Source organism: Podarcis liolepis (genome assembly GCF_965112155.1).
Source record: "Podarcis liolepis genome assembly, chromosome: 8".
Lineage (NCBI taxonomy): Eukaryota > Metazoa > Chordata > Lepidosauria > Squamata > Lacertidae > Podarcis > Podarcis liolepis.
Genome location: NC_139560.1, coordinates 46,876,565 through 46,900,380, shown reverse-complemented (window position 1 = coordinate 46,900,380; position 23,816 = coordinate 46,876,565). Strand labels below are relative to the sequence as shown.

At 41.5% G+C, this 23,816-nt stretch overlaps 3 protein-coding genes across 9 annotated transcripts in view; 1 reads left to right on the top strand and 2 right to left on the bottom strand.

Moving 5' to 3' along the window:
- SMCHD1 (structural maintenance of chromosomes flexible hinge domain containing 1) overlaps positions 1-5,521 on the bottom strand; it is a 68,373-nt gene extending 62,852 nt beyond the window's left edge. Inside the window, exons 1-2 of the mRNA XM_083518459.1 lie at positions 5,085-5,521; positions 441-516 (exon numbers count right to left, since the gene is read on the bottom strand). Of these exons, the coding sequence (XP_083374585.1) occupies positions 441-516; positions 5,085-5,243 (235 nt within the window). The 5' untranslated portion in view covers positions 5,244-5,521. The remainder of the gene's footprint in view (positions 1-440; positions 517-5,084) is intronic.
- Positions 5,522-8,994: 3,473 nt separating this feature from the next.
- Positions 8,995-23,781, bottom strand: NDC80 (NDC80 kinetochore complex component). 7 transcript variants are annotated; one of them, XM_083518676.1, is made up of 17 exons: positions 23,680-23,781; positions 22,408-22,540; positions 20,335-20,424; positions 19,717-19,843; positions 19,004-19,176; positions 16,974-17,076; positions 16,362-16,451; positions 15,626-15,719; positions 13,794-13,900; positions 13,519-13,663; positions 12,753-12,958; positions 12,072-12,224; positions 11,578-11,667; positions 11,004-11,096; positions 10,389-10,519; positions 10,062-10,164; positions 8,995-9,236 (listed from the first exon to the last, which is right to left on the bottom strand). In XM_083518676.1, exons 2-17 carry the CDS (start codon positions 22,506-22,508, stop codon positions 9,099-9,101), a joined length of 1,944 nt encoding a protein of 647 aa, XP_083374802.1. In that variant the 5' UTR covers positions 22,509-22,540; positions 23,680-23,781; the 3' UTR covers positions 8,995-9,098. The 7 variants fall into 7 exon arrangements, with proteins under 7 accessions (XP_083374802.1, XP_083374797.1, XP_083374798.1 ...); XM_083518671.1 differs by having other exon boundaries at positions 22,408-22,537; positions 23,526-23,766; XM_083518672.1 differs by lacking the exon at positions 23,680-23,781 and adding an exon at positions 23,526-23,671.
- METTL4 (methyltransferase 4, N6-adenosine) overlaps positions 23,716-23,816 on the top strand; it is a 15,683-nt gene continuing 15,582 nt past the window's right edge. The window contains exon 1 of the mRNA XM_083518743.1: positions 23,716-23,811. The gene's annotated coding sequence lies outside the window, so the exon portion shown is untranslated. The remainder of the gene's footprint in view (positions 23,812-23,816) is intronic.

Below are 23,816 nucleotides of genomic sequence, written 5' to 3'. Positions count from 1 at the left end.
GCATTGTGTTCAGAAAGAAGGACCTGAATGTACATTGTTTTGATTACTTAGTACAAAGCTTCTTTCCCCCTTAGACTTGCAATATAAGTTACTTAGCTTGCATTTTATAAAAAACAATTTAGTAATGAAATCAGATATCCAATTAACAAGGGATATTAATTTTCGATTGCTACTACATGAACGTTAGCACTTAACTTTTGTGTTATTCTTTTAAAAAACTGATTTCCATACACAGAGCATAAAAATATTTCTCATTTCTGATTTTATGTTTTAAAATCCTGCTATGTATACAGAAACTAATTAGTGTTCTGATAAAAAATAGGAGTCCTGTGGCATCTCAGAAATAAACAATGGGTGAGGCATGAGTTTTCATGCACTTTTGCTACTTTATCAGAGAGCATTTGGGTATAGATTGTATCCATTAAGAAAAACTTACGTACCAAAGTTTTCATTTGTGATCTGTATTCTATTTGTGGTTGTCACAATAAAAGTTTCTTTGGAGGAAATGCCAAATACCTACAAAGGCAAGTTAAATATTAAATTAGAAGGGTGGAGGGAGATAAAGCAGAGCTCGGGGTAAAAACATACAAGAACCTTAAGAAGTGTCCTATAAACCAAAAAGGTTTATATAGTCCAGGATGCACTTTCCTTTAACAATGCCTTATTGTTGCCCCGAGCAACTGGCACTGAAAGGCATATTGGACTTGAACCTGGAGAATCTGTTTAGCTGCCCTGGCAAATGGATACTGAAGATACATCATCTATTAATTTCTCTAATCCCCCTTTAAAGCCATCTTAACATTTTTGTAGGAGAAACTCTATAAGGCTATTGGAGCACATTAGACCCTTTCCATTCTTTACTATGAGCCCAGTATTTCATGCAGGCACTTTTTGGTTTCAGCTTAATTTGTTTTATTAGTTCACTTTTATAAGTCGTTGGTTTTGGACAGCCTAGTTCTTGAACGTTTTGGCTCCTGAACGATCGAAACCCGGAAGTGACTGTTCCGGTTTTCGAACATTCTTTTGGAAGCCAAATGTCTGACAGGGCTTCCGTGGCTTCTAAATTTTTCTCTTTGCAAACATTTTCATTTCTCCATATGATATTGTACTTTCCTTTTATAACCAAGATCTTATTACTTCTTGTAATATGGAATGACACATTTTGTTCATCTCATAAATATCGACAAAGTTTTACTCAGCTTTACCTGCAGTCTTCTAAACTTTTAAGCTTAAACTACAGACTAGAATGACTAGAATGCAGTTTCGATCTGCCCTAGAGAAAGTCTCTGAGCACCTAATCAAAACACTCTTCCTGCGTTTGTTTTACACTTTAATTAGAAGTATTGCATCAGAACATCGTTGGTAATCATTTCTCAGCAGACCTCTATATTGAACAACAAGTCCAAAGCTGAGATGTAGCCTAGTATTGATAAAGCTGTGTACAATTATCTTCACTACTGCAGGAAACAGCATGGTTAAGAGGAATATAGTAGTTCTGGGTCAGTGTGTTAATCAGAAGGTTGGTTGTTTGAGCCCACCTGGAGAAGACTGTCAACAGATTTATTGCACTGTAGGGGTTGGACTGGACTAGACCAACCCTCAGAATCCCTTCCAACTCTACAATTCTATGATCCCCAATGCTGCCACTTTCCCTCCCTCTTATTCCCCTTTCTCAGCTCACTCTTGCAAACAAATCATCCCCTCCCCCCATTTCCATGCCTCCTCCTCTCTCCTGTTTTGCAGCCCCCTTTGCACACACTTCCAATACTGATGTATGCTGCTGCATCGTTAAGATGAACAGAATCTTAAGAGCAAGTCTGGTAGTTTGTTTGTTTAATTACAGAATGTTAAGTTCCATTGGTTGACGCCAGGGTGGATTTGATTTAAATCAAATTGATTTAAATCACTAGTCAGTAAGACTTGATTTGAATCACTAGTCACTAAGACTTGATTTAAAGCATTTTTTACAGAAATTCTCATTCTTGCTGGTATAATCTTAATATTTACAACCAGATGAAGGTTTCATTTTTGGAATAACAAATTTTCAGAGTAGTTTTTACAGTTATATCAAAAATTACTCATTTGGTTATACTATTAGAAATACAGATAATTATGAAATTATTGTGAGGTTTAATAAATTAACTGTTTATATTTGGACAACTTTCCTGCTGTACTTTATTGGAAGGAGAAAAATAATCATTTCCTCAATAACAGTTTAAACAATTTATTTAATATATTTAATTTATTTAATATAGCATATGTATCCACGTTTGTTAACTGATATTGTTAAACTTAAAAAAAAAACCTTAGACTGAGTTTTAAGGTAAAGGTAAAGGGACCCCTGACCATTAGGTCCAGTCGTGACCGACTCTGGGGTTGGGGCGCTCATCTCGCTTTATTGGCCGAGGGAGCCGGCGTACAGCTTCCGGGTCAGCTGGCCAGCATGACTAAGCCGCTTCTGGCAAACCAGAGCAGCGCACGGAAACACTGTTTACCTTCCCGCCGGAGCGGTACCTATTTATCTACTTGCACTTTGACGTGCTTTCGAACTGCTAGGTTGGCAGGAGCAGGGACCGAGCAATGGGAGCTCACCCCGTCACGGGGATTCGAACCGCCGACCTTCTGATCGGCAAGCCCTAGGCTCTGTGGTTAACCCACAGCGTCACCCGCGTCCCTTAGAACACATTAAAGAACTTAAAACAAATCCTTATTTCCTGATGAATAGCCTTTGGACTATAATGTAACTTAAATAGAAAACTATCTTTAGAAATATTTTCCATCCAAAAGCATTTTATTTTAAAAATCCAATTTAAATTTTAAAAATCCAATTTAAATAAAAAACCCCAATTTAAATTTTAAAAATATTTGATTTGTATCCACCCTGGCGAATGTTGCATACATGGGTGTTGTTTGTTAATAAAATACCTGTACTAAATTTCACACTGTATCATGAACTTCAAACTGAAGATAACACATGGTACCAGGAATGAAACAAATTGTGTGAAAGTTCTATAGAATATTCAAAGTGGGCTCTTCATCCTCCATCTCTTTCACACAAGGCAGCTGAAGTACCAAAGAGTAAGAACTTTGCAGGAGGGCTGCTATCATTAGGCCAACTTAGGGTGCAGATATCACAGGGGCACAGTGCTGACCTTTGAGGGACAGTTTTATACAGATTAGTTTGTTTTTTCTTATAAATTTCTGATAATATTTTAATTTATATTTATATTTTGAATACTTTTATTATTTTTGAAGTAATTCATACATCAGAACTGTTTTTATGTATATATTAATATTTTGAGGTTGTTGTTGATGGTATCCGTCTGTCTTGAGATATAATGGAGTGCACCACCGGGGGTAAAGTCAAAATGCTGTGTTAGCAGCACTGAAGTGGCCTCCGTGAGCATGGGCATAGCCAGGCTTTATGTTGGGGGCACAGAACCTCAGTTAAGTATTTTAATGGGTTTACTTGATGGAGGGGGCAGTTGTCCCCCCTGCCCATGCCTTATGAGGTTATCATAAGAGAACACTTCTTAGGATTTGTTCCACTAAAGGAGACTTCAGGTGTTTTATGACAGAAACTCTTATTGGACAGTTCGAGCAAATGGATTACCAAATGAGAATCTGTGTGCTCAAAGTTATGTGAATGGGAGTAACATTAAATGCAAAGAAAATGGCATACAAGAGAGCCCTGGACGTAAATCCATGTGCCTTTTTGTGGCCTAAAATGCACACATTTTAAACTTCGTAGTCAATAATGCCGCTAAGTGCTGTCTGGAAGCAACTAGTTTCTTCAGTTTGGTTCAATGGATCTATAATTATTTCTCTGCATCGACTCAGCATTGGAAAATTCTAACTAACCATGTATCAGAATGAGGCATAACTGTAATGCCATTGAACAAAACAAGATGGGGGAGCTGAACTGATGCTTTGAAACCACTGAGATACCATCTTGGTATATATGATGCTCAATAGAGTTTTTTTTATGACATAAGGTTTATCTGGAAATACTGATGCTAAGGCCCTTGCTGATGCAATTTGTATGTGTATGCGTGTGTACAAGTAATTAGCTGTGCCTAGGGCACAAAATAGTCTGGCACTGCGGCTGGAAGTTTGAGTACAGAAGAAGGATAGTACACAGAGGAAAATGAAGTTTTAATCAATGGTAGAGGTTTGAGTAAAGCAAGCTGAGCTGCAGAGACTTAACAGGAAAACTGAGGTTTCAAACAACAACAGAGGTTTTCGTAGAGTAAGCAGAGGAGATAATGTGAGAAACATAGTTTTCAACAATAGCAGACATTTGACTGGAGCAAGGAGGGCACTGAGGGGAAAAGTGGTTACTTGAAATAAGGATTCAGTAAAAAGGCAGTTTGACCAGGCTCTGTTACAACAGCTTCTGTACTGAAGGCAGCTCTGATTGGCAAAACTTTAAAACAGCAATCTCTCCGGACCTTTCCCACCACTTTCGGTTTCGGGTCCTCCCCTTCTAGCTCCCATGCCAAAGGCTGCTGCGCTTGTGCTGCAACCCGCTTTCTCTTACACCCCCTTCCCCTTGACTCCGTGCAAATCCAAGATGCCGATGAGCCACTGCAAATCCTCCAATGATGAGATTTTTATTCTTAGAGTGAAAGAGACAAGAAAAACAAGCACCCATCCGAAACAGCCCAACAGACTTCTTTGGCAAGCCGCAAGTTCACAGCGAGGGACCTGCATTTCCTGCTCCTTCTCAACATGACAGCTCTGCTCCTCCCGAGCGGGCCATCCTCCCTGCACTCAAGAGACACTCGCGCTCTCGCTTCACACCGCGACCCGTCAACCTCGCTCAGCCGCCGGGCCATTTCGCGCCTTTTCGCCCACCCGTGTCAAGAGAAGGCCCCCCCCCCCCACAACTCGCGCGCGATTCGCCGCCCCCCACCCCATCCCCGTGTCAGAGAAGCCACCGGGCGCCCTCGAGTCTGGGCTCTTCGAGCACCCTACGAAAAAGCGGGCTGGGTTGCTGGCTCCCCATCCGTCGGTTGCCCGTTACGCCGTGACGCATTTTTGCCCCCTTCTCCCCCCCCCAGCCCCCACAAGCGCTTTCTCACCTGGCACACGGCGCTACGGAAGGCGCCGTAGTTTCCCTCAGGACATTTCACAACTTTGTCTTCGCCGTCCGAATCCGCCTGGCGCCGGTCGAACACGTAGACAGACAGGACTTCTCCGCCGCCGCTTTCCCTCTCCACAGCCTCCTCAGCCGCTGCCATGTTGACTGACAGTTCCCTGCGAGCGAGCGAGCGCCTCAGCTCAACCACCGAGCCGCCCGCATCCGCCGCCGCGGCTCGCCCAGCTCAGAGCAGCGGCGGCGAAGGCAGAGGAAAGGGGCGGGGCGTGGATTGGGGCGGGGCCTGAGCCGGCCGGAGGGGGCGGCGCCCCGCTGCGGGGAACAAAACCCAAAGAGTGAGGCGATTCGGACGGGGGGCGGGGCGAGGAAGGGGGGCAAACCCGGAAACGAAAGCGCTCGCGGGAGTTTCAATCCGGCGGCTGTCAAGGGGGGTCCGGCCCGTTCTAGTTCAAGGACGTCACGTCCGCTGTGAAACGCACCATGGCAACTATTGTTCTGGCGATGTCGGAACCCGGCCCGCTCTGAGAATCAAGGGCGCGAACGCCGCTGACGTGAAAAGTGGGAAGCGAAACCGCCGCTATTCCGCTGGCCATAAAGTTACTCCTGAGGGGAGGGAGTGTTTCCCCCCAGGTGCCCTTCCCACTACTGGAAAAGTCCTTTCTCTTTTCGTAATGCGTGTTGGGTCGGCGGGCCTATGCCATAGTGGCCTAGAGGACAGCAGGGGAGGATTTCCCTATTTGTGTGACAGGATCGAAAGGCATGTGGGGAAAAGAACCAGCTCATTTATATTCACAGGCTGGTGTTCTCCTGGATTCACTGCTGTACCTGGAATGTCATGCAGCATGTCATGCTACCCAGCAGCACTTCTCACCAAATTTGGTGACCATTGCATGACCCTTCTTTCAGTCTTAGTACCTTTCAGTCTAGACTGGTCTGTTTCCAATCTAATATAAAGGTAGATTGATTTGCTTATGCTGCACACGCCATGCACCTGAAATACACCTTTTGCCTGGTTATGCATTACTCCTTCAATCCTATATTGGCCTCCTTTCTATTTCCATATCCCATTCAAACATGTTTGCTTACTTTCAGAATCCCCCAAGGCCTTCCTGCTCTTACCTTTCTGCTATTAAAACCATAAATGTTACCTTCATACAGATTACTCCATTACTGTTAGCTGTTCAAGTTTGCTGCTCCCTTAAATAATTGCTTTCTTCCTTGCTGTTCCTATACCTGTGCTTCCATTACTTCCTTGCTTTCTTCAAATTCCTCCGCCAGTCATAGCTTTTCTATGAAACCTTTGACAGAATCCCTATTTCCCAGAGTTATGTCTAACTAGGGTTACCTTATTCCCCCCCCCATTTGCTCTACTGTGTGGATTTCTACATTAAGCCCTTAGAGCAGGAGGGTAGTGTCTCATACTTTAAAGTGCCATTCAACCACATGGCAGCTTTGAAACTTCCTTCCTAGAGCAGCTTGGCTAGTACCAACATGGTAATCCAGGCCTTTCTTATTTATAGTACAAGAATTATAATGTATTAAATAAAATAAACTTATCTACCTTTTATTGTTATATTTTTTAATACGAATGTGTGCTACCGAGAACTGGTATTGATCTGTGGTTGCTAAGCTTTAATATATGTTAGAATTTTATTAGCGCCAATATGTCAGAATGGGAAAATAGCCAGACCCAGATGTGTATTAGGGGTAGGAAGAGGTGTGGTGGACCCAGGGATAGGCATCAGTAATTAGCAGATAAAAGCTAGTTAAATAGGCACACTTCCTGGGTTGTGTATTAGACATTATAATCTTATCCAAATAAACAAGTGTTAATGAAGTCAGGCAAACTTCTTTGTGAGGTGACCACCTGGTGGGATTAACCATTAGGAGTTCAAAGCATCAAAGGAAATAGGTGTTAGAATACAAATGAATGGAGTCCTCCCTCTGTAGATAAAAAGGGCTTGATTTAGGGGCAGGTGGTGGAGTGATGTCACCAGAAGCAGGGAGAAACAGTTAAGCTCAGCTGTGCCCTGCAGAGCAAGAGATGCTTCAGAGAGAGGATGCGGGTACTATGGAATAAGATGGCACATGTTGGGGTGCTGCTGTCAGCTGGGGTAGGACAGTCATGCTCTAGTCTAGGGGACTTGGCAAGCAGACACAAACCCTTAGTAATCATATAAAATCGAGGAATAAAGGAGAATTTCCTATCTCTCTCCGTTGGGACTCCATTTTTTTTAATTAAAACTCCATTATTTGATATTAGCCGTGCTCCTTAGCAATCTATAAACTTTCACTAACCCCTCCCAGTAGAAAAAAAAAATTAAGTAGAGGTTAAGAACATTCTGTGTTCAAATGTGAAAGAATAAAAAGTTGAATATACATGAAGTATGGCTAGTATTGTTTAATCTCAATTTAATGTAAAGAATGGATATATTAATCATGGATCATTAAGAATAGATGTTTGTAGACAGCTTAAGAATAGAATAATTAATCAGAAATAAATGTCTAATAAACAAATAATAAAATTAGACATTGAAGGATGGCAGTGTGTAACCACACTATGAGAAGGTTGGGATGGGTTAGTCAGAAAAGAATAAGGCTCCGATTGCTCACTGTGTAATGCTAGTTTAAGAAAATAGAGCTTTGAACCTTCATTTGTGGTCTGGTTATTTGTTTTAATTGTTGCAAAGAAAGACCGCAGGTTGTGGTCTGGTTGTTCATCCTAGTATCTTTGCATCCCCCTTTTGCAAAGAAAGATTCCCAAACTGTGTATCTCATACCTGATCAACTTGGCACACACAACAAGGCTGTTGTTCAAAGTTCACTATTCAGTCCCATCCCCAAAGTGGCATATGACAATTGTGCCGCATCCCAAGAACTCATGAATCGATCTTCCTACCACTTCTGCTAAAGAAGGAGGCCCTTTTTCTGATTTTACATTCTTGCAAAACCTGCTTAAGGGTAGGAGTCCTCTGAAGCAGCATGAGCAGCTTAATGTATGAAGAAAATTCACACACACAAAAATCCTCCCTATCCTTTTAGCAAGTGCCTCCATTGGATTAAAGGCCCTTTTTGTTCACAGAGCAGTGCCTTAGGATCCTGTATGATTGTACAATATGCAGGAATACCAGAGAACTTTGCATTTCAATTCGCCTCTGTACAAACAATGTCATGGGTATTTTTGAAGAAAGCATGGTCACCTTCTACTACGTGCTCATAGCTTATCTTAGTAATAGTGGTTTCACCTTGAAAAACTTTGGTGACCTTCTTGAGGACCAGGAGAGTGGCCATCATTCATATATTTTAAAAACCACCATAGCATATAGCACAGGGTAGCAAGCAACATCTATTTAATAAAGGTAACTATGGATAACACACAACAATAATACACAAAAATAGGATAATACAAATGATGAAAAGTATAAAATTGAACTAAACATGTACATGTTATTAAACTCTTCAGGGAACTATACAAATTAGTAGTTTAACAGATAATTTAAATAGTGCTAAATAGCTCACTAGACCAAGTCCCAACCCTTAATTGCCTTTTGAAATTACTTAACCCAATATTAATAGGAAAATAGTTATACGTGCCAAAAAACAAGCTGGTATAAGAACAGTCTTTGTATCTACAGTTTGTTTTGTATATTGATTTTGGTATGCCATTATAAAAAATGAAGCCATTTGCCTGCAAGAATCTTTTTGAACAGCTGCAACAATTTACAAAAAGTGAATGAGACAGATAGCATCTTAGAAAAGGTGTAGTGTGTACGCCTATCCATGATGCTAAGTCCCATTCAAGTAAGGACATTAAATGAAGTGAGGGATATTAACAGCATGTGACAACACACTACTGGATCAACACAGCTTTTCTTTTTTTTAAAAAAACAAACAAACTTTCTCATCTTTGAAATACTTACATGCTAAATTGGAATATATGGAAATAAAGTTAAGCATAGCATTATGTTATTTGTAAAAGATTCAAATAGGTTTTCACTCATTTTTCTGAGGCATACAAAGTCTCAACCTTCTTTTTGTAAGTATTTAGGATTTCTTTCAAGTTTGCCAATGGATCTTCAGACATCAGTTTACCAAATGCCCTATCAACTTTTGCATTTTGCTCAGTCAGGTAGGTCTAGAATAAAATAAGAGATCAGATTTTAGAACTGTATTTTTGAAAGGCATAGCAGCAGAAGAGAAATCTCAACCTTTCACCTTTTATAAAAACAAAGCAAGCATTGTGGAGAAGCAACATAATCAAAGTAATGTTGGGAATATGTCTCATCATCTTGCTGGAAACTCTTGTCCAGAGCTATCATTTGTTGGATCAGGAACCATAGGCATAAATCCAATGCACTTTGTTGCCCTCAATTAGATGTGCATTCAAATAAACATGCCCATCCAGTCTGGTGCAGTAAATCATACAGTATGATCAGGATTTTTTTGAGAAACTACCATAGCATGATTTTAATAAATTAGTAATCCCATAGACTCATAGAGTTGGAAGGGATCCTGAGGATCATGTAGTCTAACCCCCTGCAATATGCAGGTAGTATTTTATCAGGCATAATTCCAACACATATATGGAAACAGGAATATAATATGAAAGTACCAAATTATCTCCCCACAATTTGCAAAGCTTCCATGTACCTAATGAGGTCACTTGCTCCACCTAAGCTCAGTGCTATCTGTTCTGACTGGTAGCAGCACTCCAATGACTCAGACTGAGGGCTTTCTCATCAATCTATCCCATGGAGAGCCCAGGGACCCAACCTGGGGCTTTCCGCTTGCACATCTTTATGCTCTGTTACTGAGCTATAGCCCCTCCATATGAAAAACACATGCATGGTTATTAAACTATGTATGGTCACTCATGAAGAAATAAGCACTTAAAGAATAAGCATTTAAGGAATCACAGATTGATGAAAATAAACAACAGTTTAAGTGCAGAATTAGTTACCTTTACAGACACAAGATGGCTAGATGTCAGTTCCAGACAGAGTTGTAGATTTTTATGCACTCTCCGTTTCTCTTCCGATGTTGTTTTCATAACCACTTGGTATCTGGGGAGTAAATACATCATGACTACAATCCAAAACTGTTAAGTATGCTTATTGATTTTAATGGGTGAAGGCATACCAAATTTGGTGTTAGATCTTTTCTTGCATTCATTCAATATACTGTTCAAAAATAACTGAGCACTTGCAGAAAAGCAACAAAATTCAGATAAATTAGCATATTTTAAAACACACCCTACATCTACATCTCAATAGACTATTCCACTTACTGGCATTCGAGTTCTTGTAGCTCTTTCTTAGCTTCACTGACACCTTCATTGACTCCACCCTCAAGCAAATATTTATGTTTTTCCAACAATTCCAGCTCTTGGATACCTTTTTCTTCCTCTTCTTCAGTTTTCTGCAATATGAATTATCACTTCAGAATATGTTAATGTAATGACATGGTTGTAACATGTATATAGACACTATCTATTCAAAGAGGAAATTGGGAGGAGGGCTATAAATATAAAATATAGTGGCCTTGTTTCAATTCTGGAATATTGCTCTAGGATAGGGAATAATTTTCTTCAGCAGCAGATAATTAGCTCCCATTCCAGGTGGAGGCTGTGAAGACTCTTGTGGTGTATCCTCAAGCTTTCATGAAAATTCAGACACACTATCCCTCACAAGCAGTTTGTCGCTTACAAGCCTGCCAAGTGAAGTAGTCAACCCCTTCCCAATTTCAGATATCATTTCATAAAAGCAAACATTCATTGTCCTAAGTCAGCACTTTAAAGGAATTGTTTAGAAACATATATTTATAAATAGATGCAGACTAGCAATGCAGTAAACAAATTACTGTTTTGTAAGTATTCAAACCTGTTTAGCAACACTTTACCTACCTTCATTATTTGCTGATAATGATCTTCCATTTTTTGGCCTTCTTCTCTTAGCATTTTCAGAGTGCTGTTCTGCTCTGCTACCATTGTGCTTCCCTTTAAAAATGTGCATTTAATAAAAAGCTATCAATAGCAGAAGAAAGGAACAAAGTAGCCCTTGTATCCAGTCCTTTTCTTAGACATCTACACTTCTAGTGGTGGCAGACAGAACACTCCTAACATGCTGCCTTAGAGGATCAGGGAATGAGTTTAGAATCAATCATATTGTCAGATTTGGCATCTCAAGAATCTAAAACTTCACTACTTAGCCTACATGCAGAACAGGGTTTGAAAATGCATGAGCTACATCTACAGTCAGAGAAGTTAAGTGTGTAGCTGAAAAGGGATTAAAGGCACCAATAGTTCCCTGTCTTTTCTTCATTTCACTATTCATTCAGCTATTCCCTCCACTACTAACTAGCTACCTGTACTTAACCACCAACACAAATCTACATAGTTTATATTTTTTGTTTTGGGGACAGTTAAAATTTTGAAAGGCAGTGGCTTCCGATTGGAGCCAAAGTATCTGGACACTCACCTGTTCTAAGGCCTCTTCTAGACCAATTTTTCTCTTTATTGCACTTTCAATTTCGTCTTCAGTATTGCTTATGAGGTGCTTAAGTGGGACCTGTAATGATTATAGAGATATTGTAAAGGGGGTGGGAGAGAGAGATGAAAACTGAGTGAAAGAGACATTTCCATGAACTGATAGGATACCCAAGGGGCCAAATTAGTCCTGACTGCTTGCATCCTTGTCCCACTGTGACAACTTTGGAAGACCTAGTTATATTTTAATAAATTTAAGATAATACACTATCATTCTGATTCATTTATCCATTCTATCATAAAGACAGCCAGCATCCTCTTTACCAACAGTTGCCATCCAGGAGCCTATGGGAAGTCCACAAGTAGGACAAATTAGTTCTGCTAAGTGTTCTTCATTTGTAAGCAATGTTAAAATTTACCCCCATCCACTTTGCATGGCTTTTTAAAAAGAGGACTATTTACACCAAAACATAAGCATACACTTACATGAATTTGTTCTCTGTATTTGACCAGACAGTTTGGCCCTGAATCTGGCTTAAACTTAATCTCAAAATCAAGGCCGCCGGAGTTCTCTGAATTTATAGGTATCAGTTTCAGCTTTCGAGCCCCTCTATGGAACTCTGCCAATTGGGCTTCAATCTGTTAAAGGTGGGGGGAGGGGACACAAAAAGAGGTACAGCTTTAAAACACTGCAGTTGATAAATTGACAAGAGCAAGGAAACAGAACCTAAAGTATTTGGTGCTTTTTTGGTTCACATTTGTTTTGTGCTTCAACATGGAAAAAATACCCTTTCTATATTGTTTTTCAGAGTGTGATTCAGTAAAAAGTTAAGTAGTTGTTAGACTATAGTGACCCAGGCAGCAGTTGATCCAAGTCAGTTTTGCTACACCAATTCTCAACAAAAATATGCACTGTTGTAGCTGAAACAGGATCCAGTGTCAGGCAAACAGAACTGCAACTACTATTGCTTAAGTTAAAGACTAAAAGCAAAATCGTGGCTATACCTCATGCTCTAGCTGCTTGAGAAACCGTTAGGATTCTAGCAATCACTCTTCTACTACAAAATTCAAGCTCTGCAATTTCATCCAGTTTAGAAAGCATAAAGTAGCAGACTTTGTGAGTGGCCAGAATATCTGATTTCAAAACATTAGTGTAGATTCACATACCTCTTCTTTTCCTCTAGCGTATTTTAATTCCTCATTCCACAAGTGATGTTGCTCTGTCTCCAGTTCCTTGGTTTTTTTATTGACTGTCTGCAGCAACTCCTCTATTTCACTCTTTAGCCTCTCAATATCTGCAACTGAGTGCTTCTGATTATCACAAATGTACTTCAGTTGAGCATTCTCTTGTTTCAGGGCTTCCATTTCCATGGCTAAATTTAAGAACATGTAAAACTTTGTTAGGAACCCAAAATGAAAAACAGAACCAGTTACGAAGATGTTGCTGCAGATGACAGCACTCATTTCTACTTCTTTTAAATTAGCTTAAAACACATTTGTGGATAAAATTCCAGAGTGTTTGGAACTTGAGTTCTCAAGTGGAATTCTGCTTTTTCACAAACTGAAACTTATTGAAATAAATGAGAAACTTACCAAAATTATGAAGGGAAGATATAGATAATCTCAGTGTTATTTTTTTCCTGGCACTTGGGAAATACCACAAAAAAGAACCTGTCTTATAGTTTGGAATAAGCCCTATATACTTTAAGGGTACCTTTATTTTAGATCTAAAAATTATCTTCATATGACTAACTTGACTTTGTTTACCAGCTCAGAGTAGTTCAAAAACAAATAATTTCTATGCAAATCCCTCCTTTGGAAAAAGTTCACTACAATACAGAGGTATGCACAATATTTTATTTTAGAAAACCTTAGATGGGACAGTGAAATAAGTTATACAGCAAGTTACTGTTGAGCAGTGTTTTGTCCTTACCACCAGCCTCCAACTCCTCTGTAATACTCTTTGATTTTTGACTGAACGCATTTGAGCGAGATTCCAGGTTGGCCATGTAAGCATTATATTTCTGAACATCTGCCTTTAAAGATGATTTCAGTTTCCGTAGATTCCCTAAACGGTCCTTTAAAAAAAGAAAACAAATGCCCACAATAGATAAGTTAACATACTGCAATGAAATCATATCCTGAATGGCAGGTAAAACAAGTGTGGGGAAGATATTTTAAATAGTATTCCCACAGCCATTTACACACCGGTTCACTTTCTCTCTCCTTCTCACGCTTTGCAATCTCCTCATTCAGCTTTTTTAGTTCTGCTTCAAACGCCTCCAAATGATGTTCATTTATCTTAAACAGATCCTCTGAAAGAAAAAGAAAAAAAAGTCAAAATAACCTGCTAATAACTCAACACACCAATTATACCAAAACAGGGAGCTCAGAACAAAGAATACATTAGGAAGCAAATTTACACAGGCTTCTGCAGATTTTACAAGCCACTGCTATTTTGCAATGCAATGTCCAAAAGGAATGAAGTTGCTGCATTGCAGAATAGATTGCCCTAACTGCTCTCTGTGTGGAATACTTTGTCGCTTGTTTACATGAAATACAAGTTGTGTGTGATGAATACAGTAAAAGTTTCAATTAGCACTTATTTTTATTCGTTACATTTATATTCTACCTTTATTTCATCATTGAACTCAAGGTGGTGTACAAAGGGCTCCCAGGTAGTCAATTATCCAGGCAATGTTGGTACATAATTAGCCAAAAAGCTACATCATGGGGCTGAGAGCATGTCCTAGGACCATTTTTAATATATTACAGTTCAACCAAGGCTAGAATAGTTTGGTTGGATAGGGGAAATGGAAACTAACAGATAAATGGAAACACCATACGGAAATGTAAACGGGCAACATACCGTATTTTTCGCCCTATAGGACGCACTTTTTCCCCTCCAAAAATGAAGGGGAAATCTGGGTGCGTCCTATGGGGCGAATGCAGGCTTTCGCTGAAGCTTGGAGAGCGAGAGGGGTCAGTGCGCACTGACCCCTCTTGCTCTCCAGGCTTCAGGAACACATCCGCAGCCTAGGCAGCCTGCTTCCCGGAGCGCCGGGTGCGCTGAAAGCACAGCGTACGGCGCTTCGGGAACACATCCACAGCCTAGGCAGCCCTGCGGGAGTTCCCGCAGGGCTTCCTACGCTGCAGATAGCAGCCTGCCGCCCGGCGCGAGGAGCGCCCTGAAGCAGAGCGCCCCGCCCACCGGACAGACATCGGCCAGCCCCACAAGCTCGGGGGACAGCAAGGAGGCGCAGCGCCGCCATCCCGCTGTTCCTCGACCTGGTTCGGTTTCCCCGACCTGGTTTTTGGGGGGAAATAAAGGAAAATCCCCCCCTTTATTTCCCCCCCAAAAACTAGGTGCGTCCTATGGGACGAAAAATACGGTATATGGAAACATCACAAAAGGAATAGATTTCAGGGAAAGATGGAAAGCAAGGCAAATGCATGAGGACGAGAATTTAAGGTACCAAGCTTTCACTAGTTCATCACATATTTCTCTTGTCAAAACATAGTGCACACAGGAAGACTTCATGCCTGGTTGAAGCTGTTTGAGACACTAATACTATTCCCACCACCACGTCTATGGGGCATTAAAAAAAATCAGTCCCCATATTTTTGCTAAAATTTAATCAAGCATCCTATACTCTTGCCCACATTACTCCAGTGTAGCAGCTCTGCTGTGGACCTGGATACTGCCAAATAGCAATATTTAATATTAAATACCTATGGACTATTGACTAGAATGCCCCAATGACCTAAAAACTAACCCATGCCTGTCAGAAAAGACTGATAAAATGCAGGAAGGCTAGATATAAGTACTTGGGGTCACAGAAAAGGGAGCTGGGCAAAGTGAGAAGGTTTTGAGATAAGATGCTTCCATTTAACTAAATGATTGATTATATTTCAACAAGTTCACTATGGGTTAACAATTTTTAAAAAACATGTTAACTACAGAAAAGTGCTGAAGAAACCACAAGATTAGCATTTGCACCCATTGAGTTCTATTTAGTTTTTAAATGAAAACTACTTACTTAATTTGGAGTATATTTCAGCATCGAATTCTTCAAAGCTGTCTCCACCCCTCATAAAATGGTCATAACATTTTATAGTGTAGTCTAAAAAAAGCTGCAAATAAAGTTATTCAAGTCAGTTTCATTATAGGGATTTTTAACCACAGAAGCAGAGGCCAATCAGAACTGTATTATGTAGCAAGTCTAAAAAATAATCCAAGATGAGCAACCAAGTTATTTATTTCTACATTTCCTGGAATCAGCTGCATTTTAGCTAGAGCTTTAACGGAACTTCAAGCAAATAAAAAAAAACATTTTTGTATTTTGAGGGACATTAGGCACATGATTCTATCTGCTAACTACACTGGCAGGGGTGCTTTAGGAATTGGTGCAAATCTTCTGCACCACTGTATTTTGGAAATACACCACTGTGTGTGTGGGGAGAGCAGAGAAGAGGTGGTAATGATACACTGTTGAAACAAATGGAATTATAAAATACTCAGATGGATACTCAACCCTGCCTATTAACAGGAATTAAAGCATGAGATTAGTAGACCTCAGTAGAAATTTTCTGTTTCTCTCAAAATTTTCTAAACTCTGTGCCTATGTGTAGGCTCACAGATGAAGAGACTGTTGGGGCAGAGTTGGGGAAATCAGGAAGGAGGGTAAGAGAAGCTGTCTCTTCCTTTAGACCAAAGCATTGCTTTTTTGTGTTCTTGCAAAAATAGCACATTTCCTGATATTTCACGTCACATACTTTGTTATGTATAATTCCATCTTCAGTCTCTCCTTCCAAGGTCTGCCCTTCATCAAATGATGGCATATTTTCTTTCAAATAAAAAGACAACTGAAAAGGACAGAGAAGATCATATATTAACATGCATGAATTAGTACTATTCAACAGAATACAGCTGATACCTAGCTGCTGCTGTAGACCAGTGAAGTTCATGAATAAATGTGCAAAGTAGACTTCTTTACATTTATACAGGAGTATGTAGGTTTCCTTAGTAACAGCAATGAAGCTGTACAAATCTCTTGTCAATAGCACATTTACCAAAATAGATGTAACCAAGAAAATGCAGTATTAAAATTACCTAGATATTATTGCTTTGGCCGAGCCTTCTCTATATCACCTAAATTCAAAGTAGTTCTAGAACTCTTAAGTTGCAAAGAACCTGGCTCTCAAAATCGCCAGAACAGTGAGTCTAAAACGGCTACAAGTCTACCTGACCAATATAAAATGTTTAGAGTTTCCATGTTTATAAAAATATAAAAAGTAAAAGTAAACCCGAGCTTTCCATGTTTGCTTTACAGTACTTGCAAACCCTGTAAAAGTAACTGGAGACTTATTCCAATGGCTTTGTTGTACCTTGACACAATCTGTCAGCCAGACCAGAGCTCCTACAATCTGAGGCCACGTATGCGGTGCTCCCACTGTGCACATAGCACTTTTTGACAATGCAAAAGGGTATCTATAACAGAAGCAGAAAATATTAGAAAGTTGTGTAATATATTTTGATTTTTAAAATATACAAAAATATATGCTATTTAATATTAAGGTTAGGAAGTATAGTCAGATATGAAAAGCATTTCCCCCCTCCACTTTGATTATGCATCAACCCACTAGAGATTAGGATATGGTGGAGTTATCTGTCTGCAAAATCCAGGCACCTGAGAGACCTTGTTGTGGTTGCCAAAACCAGTCAGTTGAGAAGCTATTTACTGCTAGCAATGATCCCATCACTGGTAGCCAGTGTAGGGCTCTGATTCAGGGCATTACAGGGGTGGAGCAGAGCTAGCTAAGGATCTGTTGGATCCACGACTGCTTCCTGCTGGGAGGTCCCCTATTAGGACTCCTTAGGTGCACCAGCCTGGTGCTACTGCAGTAAGAGGCAGACCACATATCTGTGCCTCTCACACAAACACACTATACCAGTACAAGCAGCAAGGCTTTGGATGTGGCAGTGACTCTACTCTACCATGCAGTTGCTCCCTAGCCCCATTTAGGATTGCTCTGCCCAAGGTTCAGTTATTGTTATTTCTTACAATCCACAATTTGGCCATTTAAGTTAACTGTGCATAATAGCATGTTGACTATGCCTGTGTCAAAAGATAACAACAGGTTATCAAAGCTAGCAAGACCAGGTTAAAGTCAAGACTCGATGCATAATTGTCACTCAGTCAATATTTGCAATATACTTGCTTTGTGCCAATATGTTAGTGAGACAGACCACATGCTGTATAGTCAAGCACTTCAAGAGAATGATTGACACAGAGTAGGAATCTCTAGTTATACATATAATGGACTCAGCTAGATTGGTAAAGAAAATGTGTTTTATGTGTGTTTTACAGTGGTACCTTGCTTCTCGAACTTAATCTGTTCTGGGAGTCCGTTCGACTCCCGAAACCGTTTAAAAACCAAGGTGCAGCTTCTGATTGTCTGCAGGAGCTTCCTGCACTCAATCAGAAGCTGTGGAAGCAGTGTCGGACGTTCGGCTTCCAAAAAACGTTCGCAAACCGGCTAGTCGTTTGAGTACCAAGGTACCACTGTATATGGATGCATTATAACAGTAACACCAAATGGCGCTGTGGAGTTCCATTTTGCCAACACAAGTTCTCATAAAGTTCACAATGCATTCAACTGAAATGCTTCCTTGATGTGTCTAGATCCAGCCAATTATCCTTTCCTACACAAAATAGGATGGATCATATTTCTATATTTTTGCTAAATATGAAATAGTATTCTTAATGTGAGCCAGTGGTTTATGGGTAATGAGCCAGTGGACTACACAATGGTAGTTATTTCAGATTAAAACAAATGCCATACATTATGCCTAGAGGCTTTGTTTTGGGCACAGAAGGGGGGGGGGGGAACCTGAGCTACAGAGGAAACTGCCCCTTGATAAAAGTTAAATCAATGTGATGAAGTCCATTGAGAAGACTTGCAATATGTTTCTAGGCTCTGGCAACTAGTGGCTCCTTCCTCCCTCAGTTTGAGGGTCAGAGTGTGATGGTGCCTTCACCTGGCAGCATGTCAAAAAGTGTAAAGTGCTAATTAGTGTTGCTGAAATGATGTTTTATGACTGTGTTGAACTAACGTAATGAAGGGGTGGGTTTAATGATTTTACAATGCTTTGCGCATGCATGTATTGTCTTTGAATCCTTTGTAGTGACTTCCACAATTGGGGTTGCTACTTTGCAAATGCAATCATTATCTTATTGACCTCCAGTAAGGGAATCTCCAAATTTTCCCTACATAGGGAGGGTGGGTGTGGCTTCCCTTAAACAATCGGGTGGGTGAAGTTCGGCCCACGGGTCAGAGTTTCCTGTTTTTAGCAGCGTAGACAATGTTCTCATACTGACAAAAATGTGCATATAGTATATTATCCTGATACTTACCCAAGCTCTTTAAAATTTCTTGGAATTTCTTCTTCAAACTTAGAACTGGGAAGCTCATAAGAAGGGCAAAATTGCCCATAAATAAAAGTGAAGATTTTCACAAAGTCCTTAGTAGATGGAGCCTGGAGTGACTTCACAGAGACGGTAGGACCATATCCATATGTAGTAAGAAACTGAGGGGGGAACGTTATATTTCTATCACATTTAGTTATTTAAAAATTATACCTCTTATTACAGTAAAGACCCATGAGCAGCTTATACATAGTGTATATATGTTAGATTTCACGCCAGAGCCGCATGAAGCCACACAATCCAAATTAGGGCACCACTCAAATAAAGCTAACCATGCAAGTTAAATGAATTTGTCTACAAAGACTTGTATGAGCAAAAATACTTCTGTCTTGCACGTTGTTGTTGTTGGGTTTTTTTTAAATCCTTTTTTCAGAAGGTGGCATCTTAGAAAAGGCATCCCCACCCCTACCAGTATAAAAGAAAGGAATGCCTCTTCTAACAGCACCAAGCACCTTTCATATTTTAAAAAATAAATGTATCAAAGTATTTAACACTTTAAAAAATTCAGCTGCTCATTTACTTAGGGTATTTTTTTTACCCTTTTTATCTTACAATGAGATTCCTAAGGTGGATCAATCAGGGGCAACTAAAACCAGCTAAATATTCTAAACCCAGGCCAAATATAAGTAGTTTAAAAGTACTTCGTAGAGTTGTCGGATACATTGCTGGACGTATGCTTTATCATGAAGTGGCCTAGGTTCCTTGATCTTTTCCATATTCCCGAATGCCCCATACTGGCTGCTTCGTAAGCTTCCAGGGCCACTGCTCCTAGAAACAAAGGAGTAAGATGACAACCTCAAGTTAGCTGCTACTAAGCAAACAGAGCTACTTGGACACAAATGTTAGGTTACAAGAATAAGTCAGACTCACAGTTGACAATGTCATTCAACTTGCCACACCACAGTATTCCACCAGAAAATTAAAGTGCAGTGTGGGGCTTTTCCTTTTCCTAAGGTATTCTTGAATTTCTTTCTAGCCAAATAAAAGCATTAAACCACTCTATATCTGGCGTGAAAAAACAAAGCAACCCAGAGTTCTCCCACATTCAAAGGGTAGGTATAGCTTCTAAACTGGCACTTCCAAGCATAGGAAGTAACAGTGTTGCAACATTTCCCCTGGCTGGAAATAGCATCACAAAGTTACACTGCTCCAGCGTTCTAAATGGTGCTGTGGCTTAAATAGCCTCATGCCCATTTCTTTTTTAAAAAATTCTGCCAAGTGTAGGCCTTTCAGGAGTTTTTGTCTGTGCGCTCTATTACCTTTTGCCAAAGAAACTGGTTTTCCTTTCCGATGTCACTGATCCACGTTTTCCCACACTCAGCTTTCCAAAGGTTGTCCTCCTCTCTTGTCTTGAAAAGAATATTGATTTGCACACATCATAGCGAAATAAGTTACCTTTAAATTCTGTACAATTAAGTTGCCAGCTATTAGTATCAAACTGCAATACAGATGTTGTTAGGCTGCATACATTAAGTTCGCTATACATCCACTTAATTATTTTTACTCTTGCTTACCTTAAAAATAGACCTTTTACTGTGACATGCTTATTTTTAATGTGCTATATACAACACCTTTAATAATCTCATTAAAATAGAAACCAGACATCAACAGGACTCCAATTTTCAAAATGTGTACTTTAAGAATGTAAGACGAACCTTGCTGAAAGATGTTACCAGTGAGAAGCTTATGGGAAGTTTGTGGATGAGATCTGAGTGGAACATTGCTTCTTCCACTTGCAATTTCCAGGAACTGGTATTCAGAGGTATACCACCTCTGCTAGTGGAGGTAGAGCATAGCTTTATCCTCCATAAATCTGTCTAGCCCCCTTTTAAAATAATTCATGTTGGTGGCCACGCCAACTTAACTATGTGCTACGTTAAGAAATACAGTGGTGCCTCGCAAGACGAAATTAATTCGTTCCGCAAGTTTTTTCTTCCTGTGAGTTTTTCGTCTTGCGAAGCACGGTTTCCCATAGGAATGCATTGAAAATCAATCAATGCGTTCCTATGGAGACCGTCCGGGGACAGAGGGGAAGCGCGCGCGCCTTCCCCTCTGTCCCCGGACCTGTTTAAAGCAAGGGAAGGGGCAGCGGGGAGAATCGCTTCTCCCTGTTGCCGCCCCTTGGTTCAAAAGGGGTCCGGGGAGAGAGGGAAAGGCGCGCGCGCCTTCCCCTCTGTCCCTGGAGATTGCGGGGCTGGCAACGGGGAGAAGCGATCTTCTCCCCGCCGCCCCTTGCTTCAAAAGAGGTCCGGGGACAGCGGGGAAGACGCGCTGCGCTTCCCCGCTATCCCCGGAGCTTGCGGGGCAAGCTTTGTTTTGCGAAGCAAGCCCATAGGGAAATGCCTCTTGCGAAGCGGCTAAGAAAACGAAAAACTCCTTCGTCTAGCAAGTTTTTTGTCTTCCGAGGCGAACGTCTTGTACTTCCACTGTACTTCCTTTTGTCCGCCCTGAAGCTCTCAGCATTCATGTTCACTTAATGCCCCCTGGTTCTAATATTTAAAGAGGAAGAAACTCTATCCCTCTCTCTCTCTCTCTCTCACACACACACACACATGATGTTCATAAATGTACCAAGCAAACACATACAAATATGTAAACCACATATCTGAAACCTACAGAAAAGTCCTGAAACCATTCTCTTTCCCAAAATGACCTCAAATATTTCTCTGCAAGGTTGAAGGAAATGGGGAAAAACCTCCCCACTGTGCTCGTAAATCCTGCCTTAAGGGCACATTTAAGGTGTGAATAAGTTGGATTCGGGAATTAAGTAGTTATAATAACGAAAGAGTAGCCAAAACCCAGATAATGCAGTCGGGTAACCTGCCAGACAGGAGATAACACACTCAGGATTCTGTTTTAGACTGCCCCCCTGTAATGTATGTATGATGTATTGGGGGAGATGGTCCTGGGCTACACCCCTTCTGTGATGTATGTATGATGTTTCTTGGTTGGTCTGGAGTTTGAGGGTGGGCAATTTCAAAAGTCTCCTCTTTCCTGCTTGTGGTGAGCAGTTGCAACAGTTTAATAAAGATCAAGCTTAATAGCTACTTTGCTTCTCAATATTCTCTGGTTGGCCTCTTGTTATTTCTCCTACCAATAGAGAACCTACATAAGGACTCTATATGGGCTCTTGGGTACCCCATAAGGGAAAAGGAGCAGTTTCCCCCCTCATAACAGCTCCTTTCCTAATTATTCCTAACACAGAATTTAGGTTCTCAGCAATCTCACACAGGATGAACTTTCAAAAAGCAATTATATAGCAGCATCCCAGGACCCCTTTTGTCTTTCAGGAATGAAACCCTGCCACAAGAGAAATTATGTATCTTACTTACGTTAGAGGAGTATTGGGCACCGCCTTGTTGGTATCCTGCACCCTGAGAGGATGGATGGACTGCCGGCAGCTGAGGCGGCTGGTACTGGAGTTGCGATGCATTGTTGTAGGCGAACTGCAGAGGAGCAAGCCTGCTGGAGAGAGTGAAGATACTGCCTGGTCAGCGACAGAACTGGGAAGGTCCAAGCAAGGCTATTCTTTTAAAAGCTGGGCATCTGTCTATGTTGGTTTTTTATCTGTGTGCCGCCTTGAACCCCATCAAGGGAAAAGGCAGACTACAAATAAATAGAGCACCATCATCTACCACGAGGCAGGAAGGCGACTGGGGATCTCGGGGGCGAAAGTCCTGTTCCGTTGAGAAAAGGGCCTCGAGCCGCCCCAGCAGGAGAGGACGCTCCAGCACCCTCGCCAGTGGTGTAGCTAGCCGCTGGGGTGCCAGGTGCGGCGTCCTGCAGCTGGGGACGAGGCACGCTGCATGGAGCCTCCCCCTCAGCTGTCGGGCGGCTGAGGGAGAGGAGGACAGACACAAGTCCCATACAAGCCACCATGTCACTCCCAGGAGAGATGTGTGGCCCGGGGCACGCTGCAGGCCCCGTGGTAAGTGCCCGCCCCCACTGTGTGGCACCCAGTGCCAGCCGTGTTTCGTTACGTTTGTTGACTGAACTAAAAAGTTTTGTGAGCTCAATTTTCAAAAATTATTTTTAAAAACTCATTTTTGTCATCTCCCTCAGGGATGCCACCCTCACCCTGGGTTAGGCAGAGTAGGTCGAGGGGAACTGCGCCCCTCCTGAGAAGGGAAGCAAGCGGAGAACCGGGAGGGGGGGCACTTTCGTTCCTTGAGGCTGCAGCCCTGGGCAGCCTTTTACCCGAGAGCAATAAATAAAATTCCCGCTTGAGCATACCAAGGCCAGAAGGTGCGGTTAAGGGAGGGTTTCTTTTCAAGGGGGAGGAAGAGAGGGATATTTCCAAGCATCTCACATTAGGAGACGGGAGGCTTCGCAGAGCCCCAGCCCACCGGCGAAGGATCAGAGGAGCCTTAAATTAGGGCGTTCCCTGCATAGGGCGCTGGGAAAAGAAACGGTCCCCCCCCCCGCCCATAGGTTCCCCCCCCATCATCACCTCCTTCCGCCGAGCTGAAGAACCCCCGACCCCACTCAAGGCCTGCAGCGCCTGCGCCAAAGGGCTTTCAGCCGCCGGTCCCGTTGTTTAGACCCTTCTCGGTCTAATCGCGGAACCGCTCTTGGTTGGTTGGTTGGTGTTTTTTTTAAATTACCCGCCAATCAGGAACGTCACCAGTGACGCCCTCAGTATAAGAAAGCGTGAAGGGAGGAGAGGCGGCGTCACTTCCCTCAGAAAGAGGAAGCCGCTCTTCACGAGCGAAATGATCGCAACGGCCGTATATACAGTAAA

Excerpts from the sequence above, each read along its gene's own strand:
- NDC80 (XM_083518676.1), bottom strand. The coding sequence starts at position 22,508 with ATGCATCGCAACTCCAGTACCAGCCGCCTCAGCTGCCGGCAGTCCATC. Across the intron at positions 19,177-19,716 it reads GTATCCGACAACTCTACGAA|TTTCTTACTACATATGGATA; the intron begins GTACTTTTAAAC and ends TTCCCCCCTCAG. Across the intron at positions 9,237-10,061 it reads GCCATCTTGTGTCTGTAAAG|ACCTACCTGACTGAGCAAAA; the intron begins GTAACTAATTCT and ends ATTTTATTCTAG.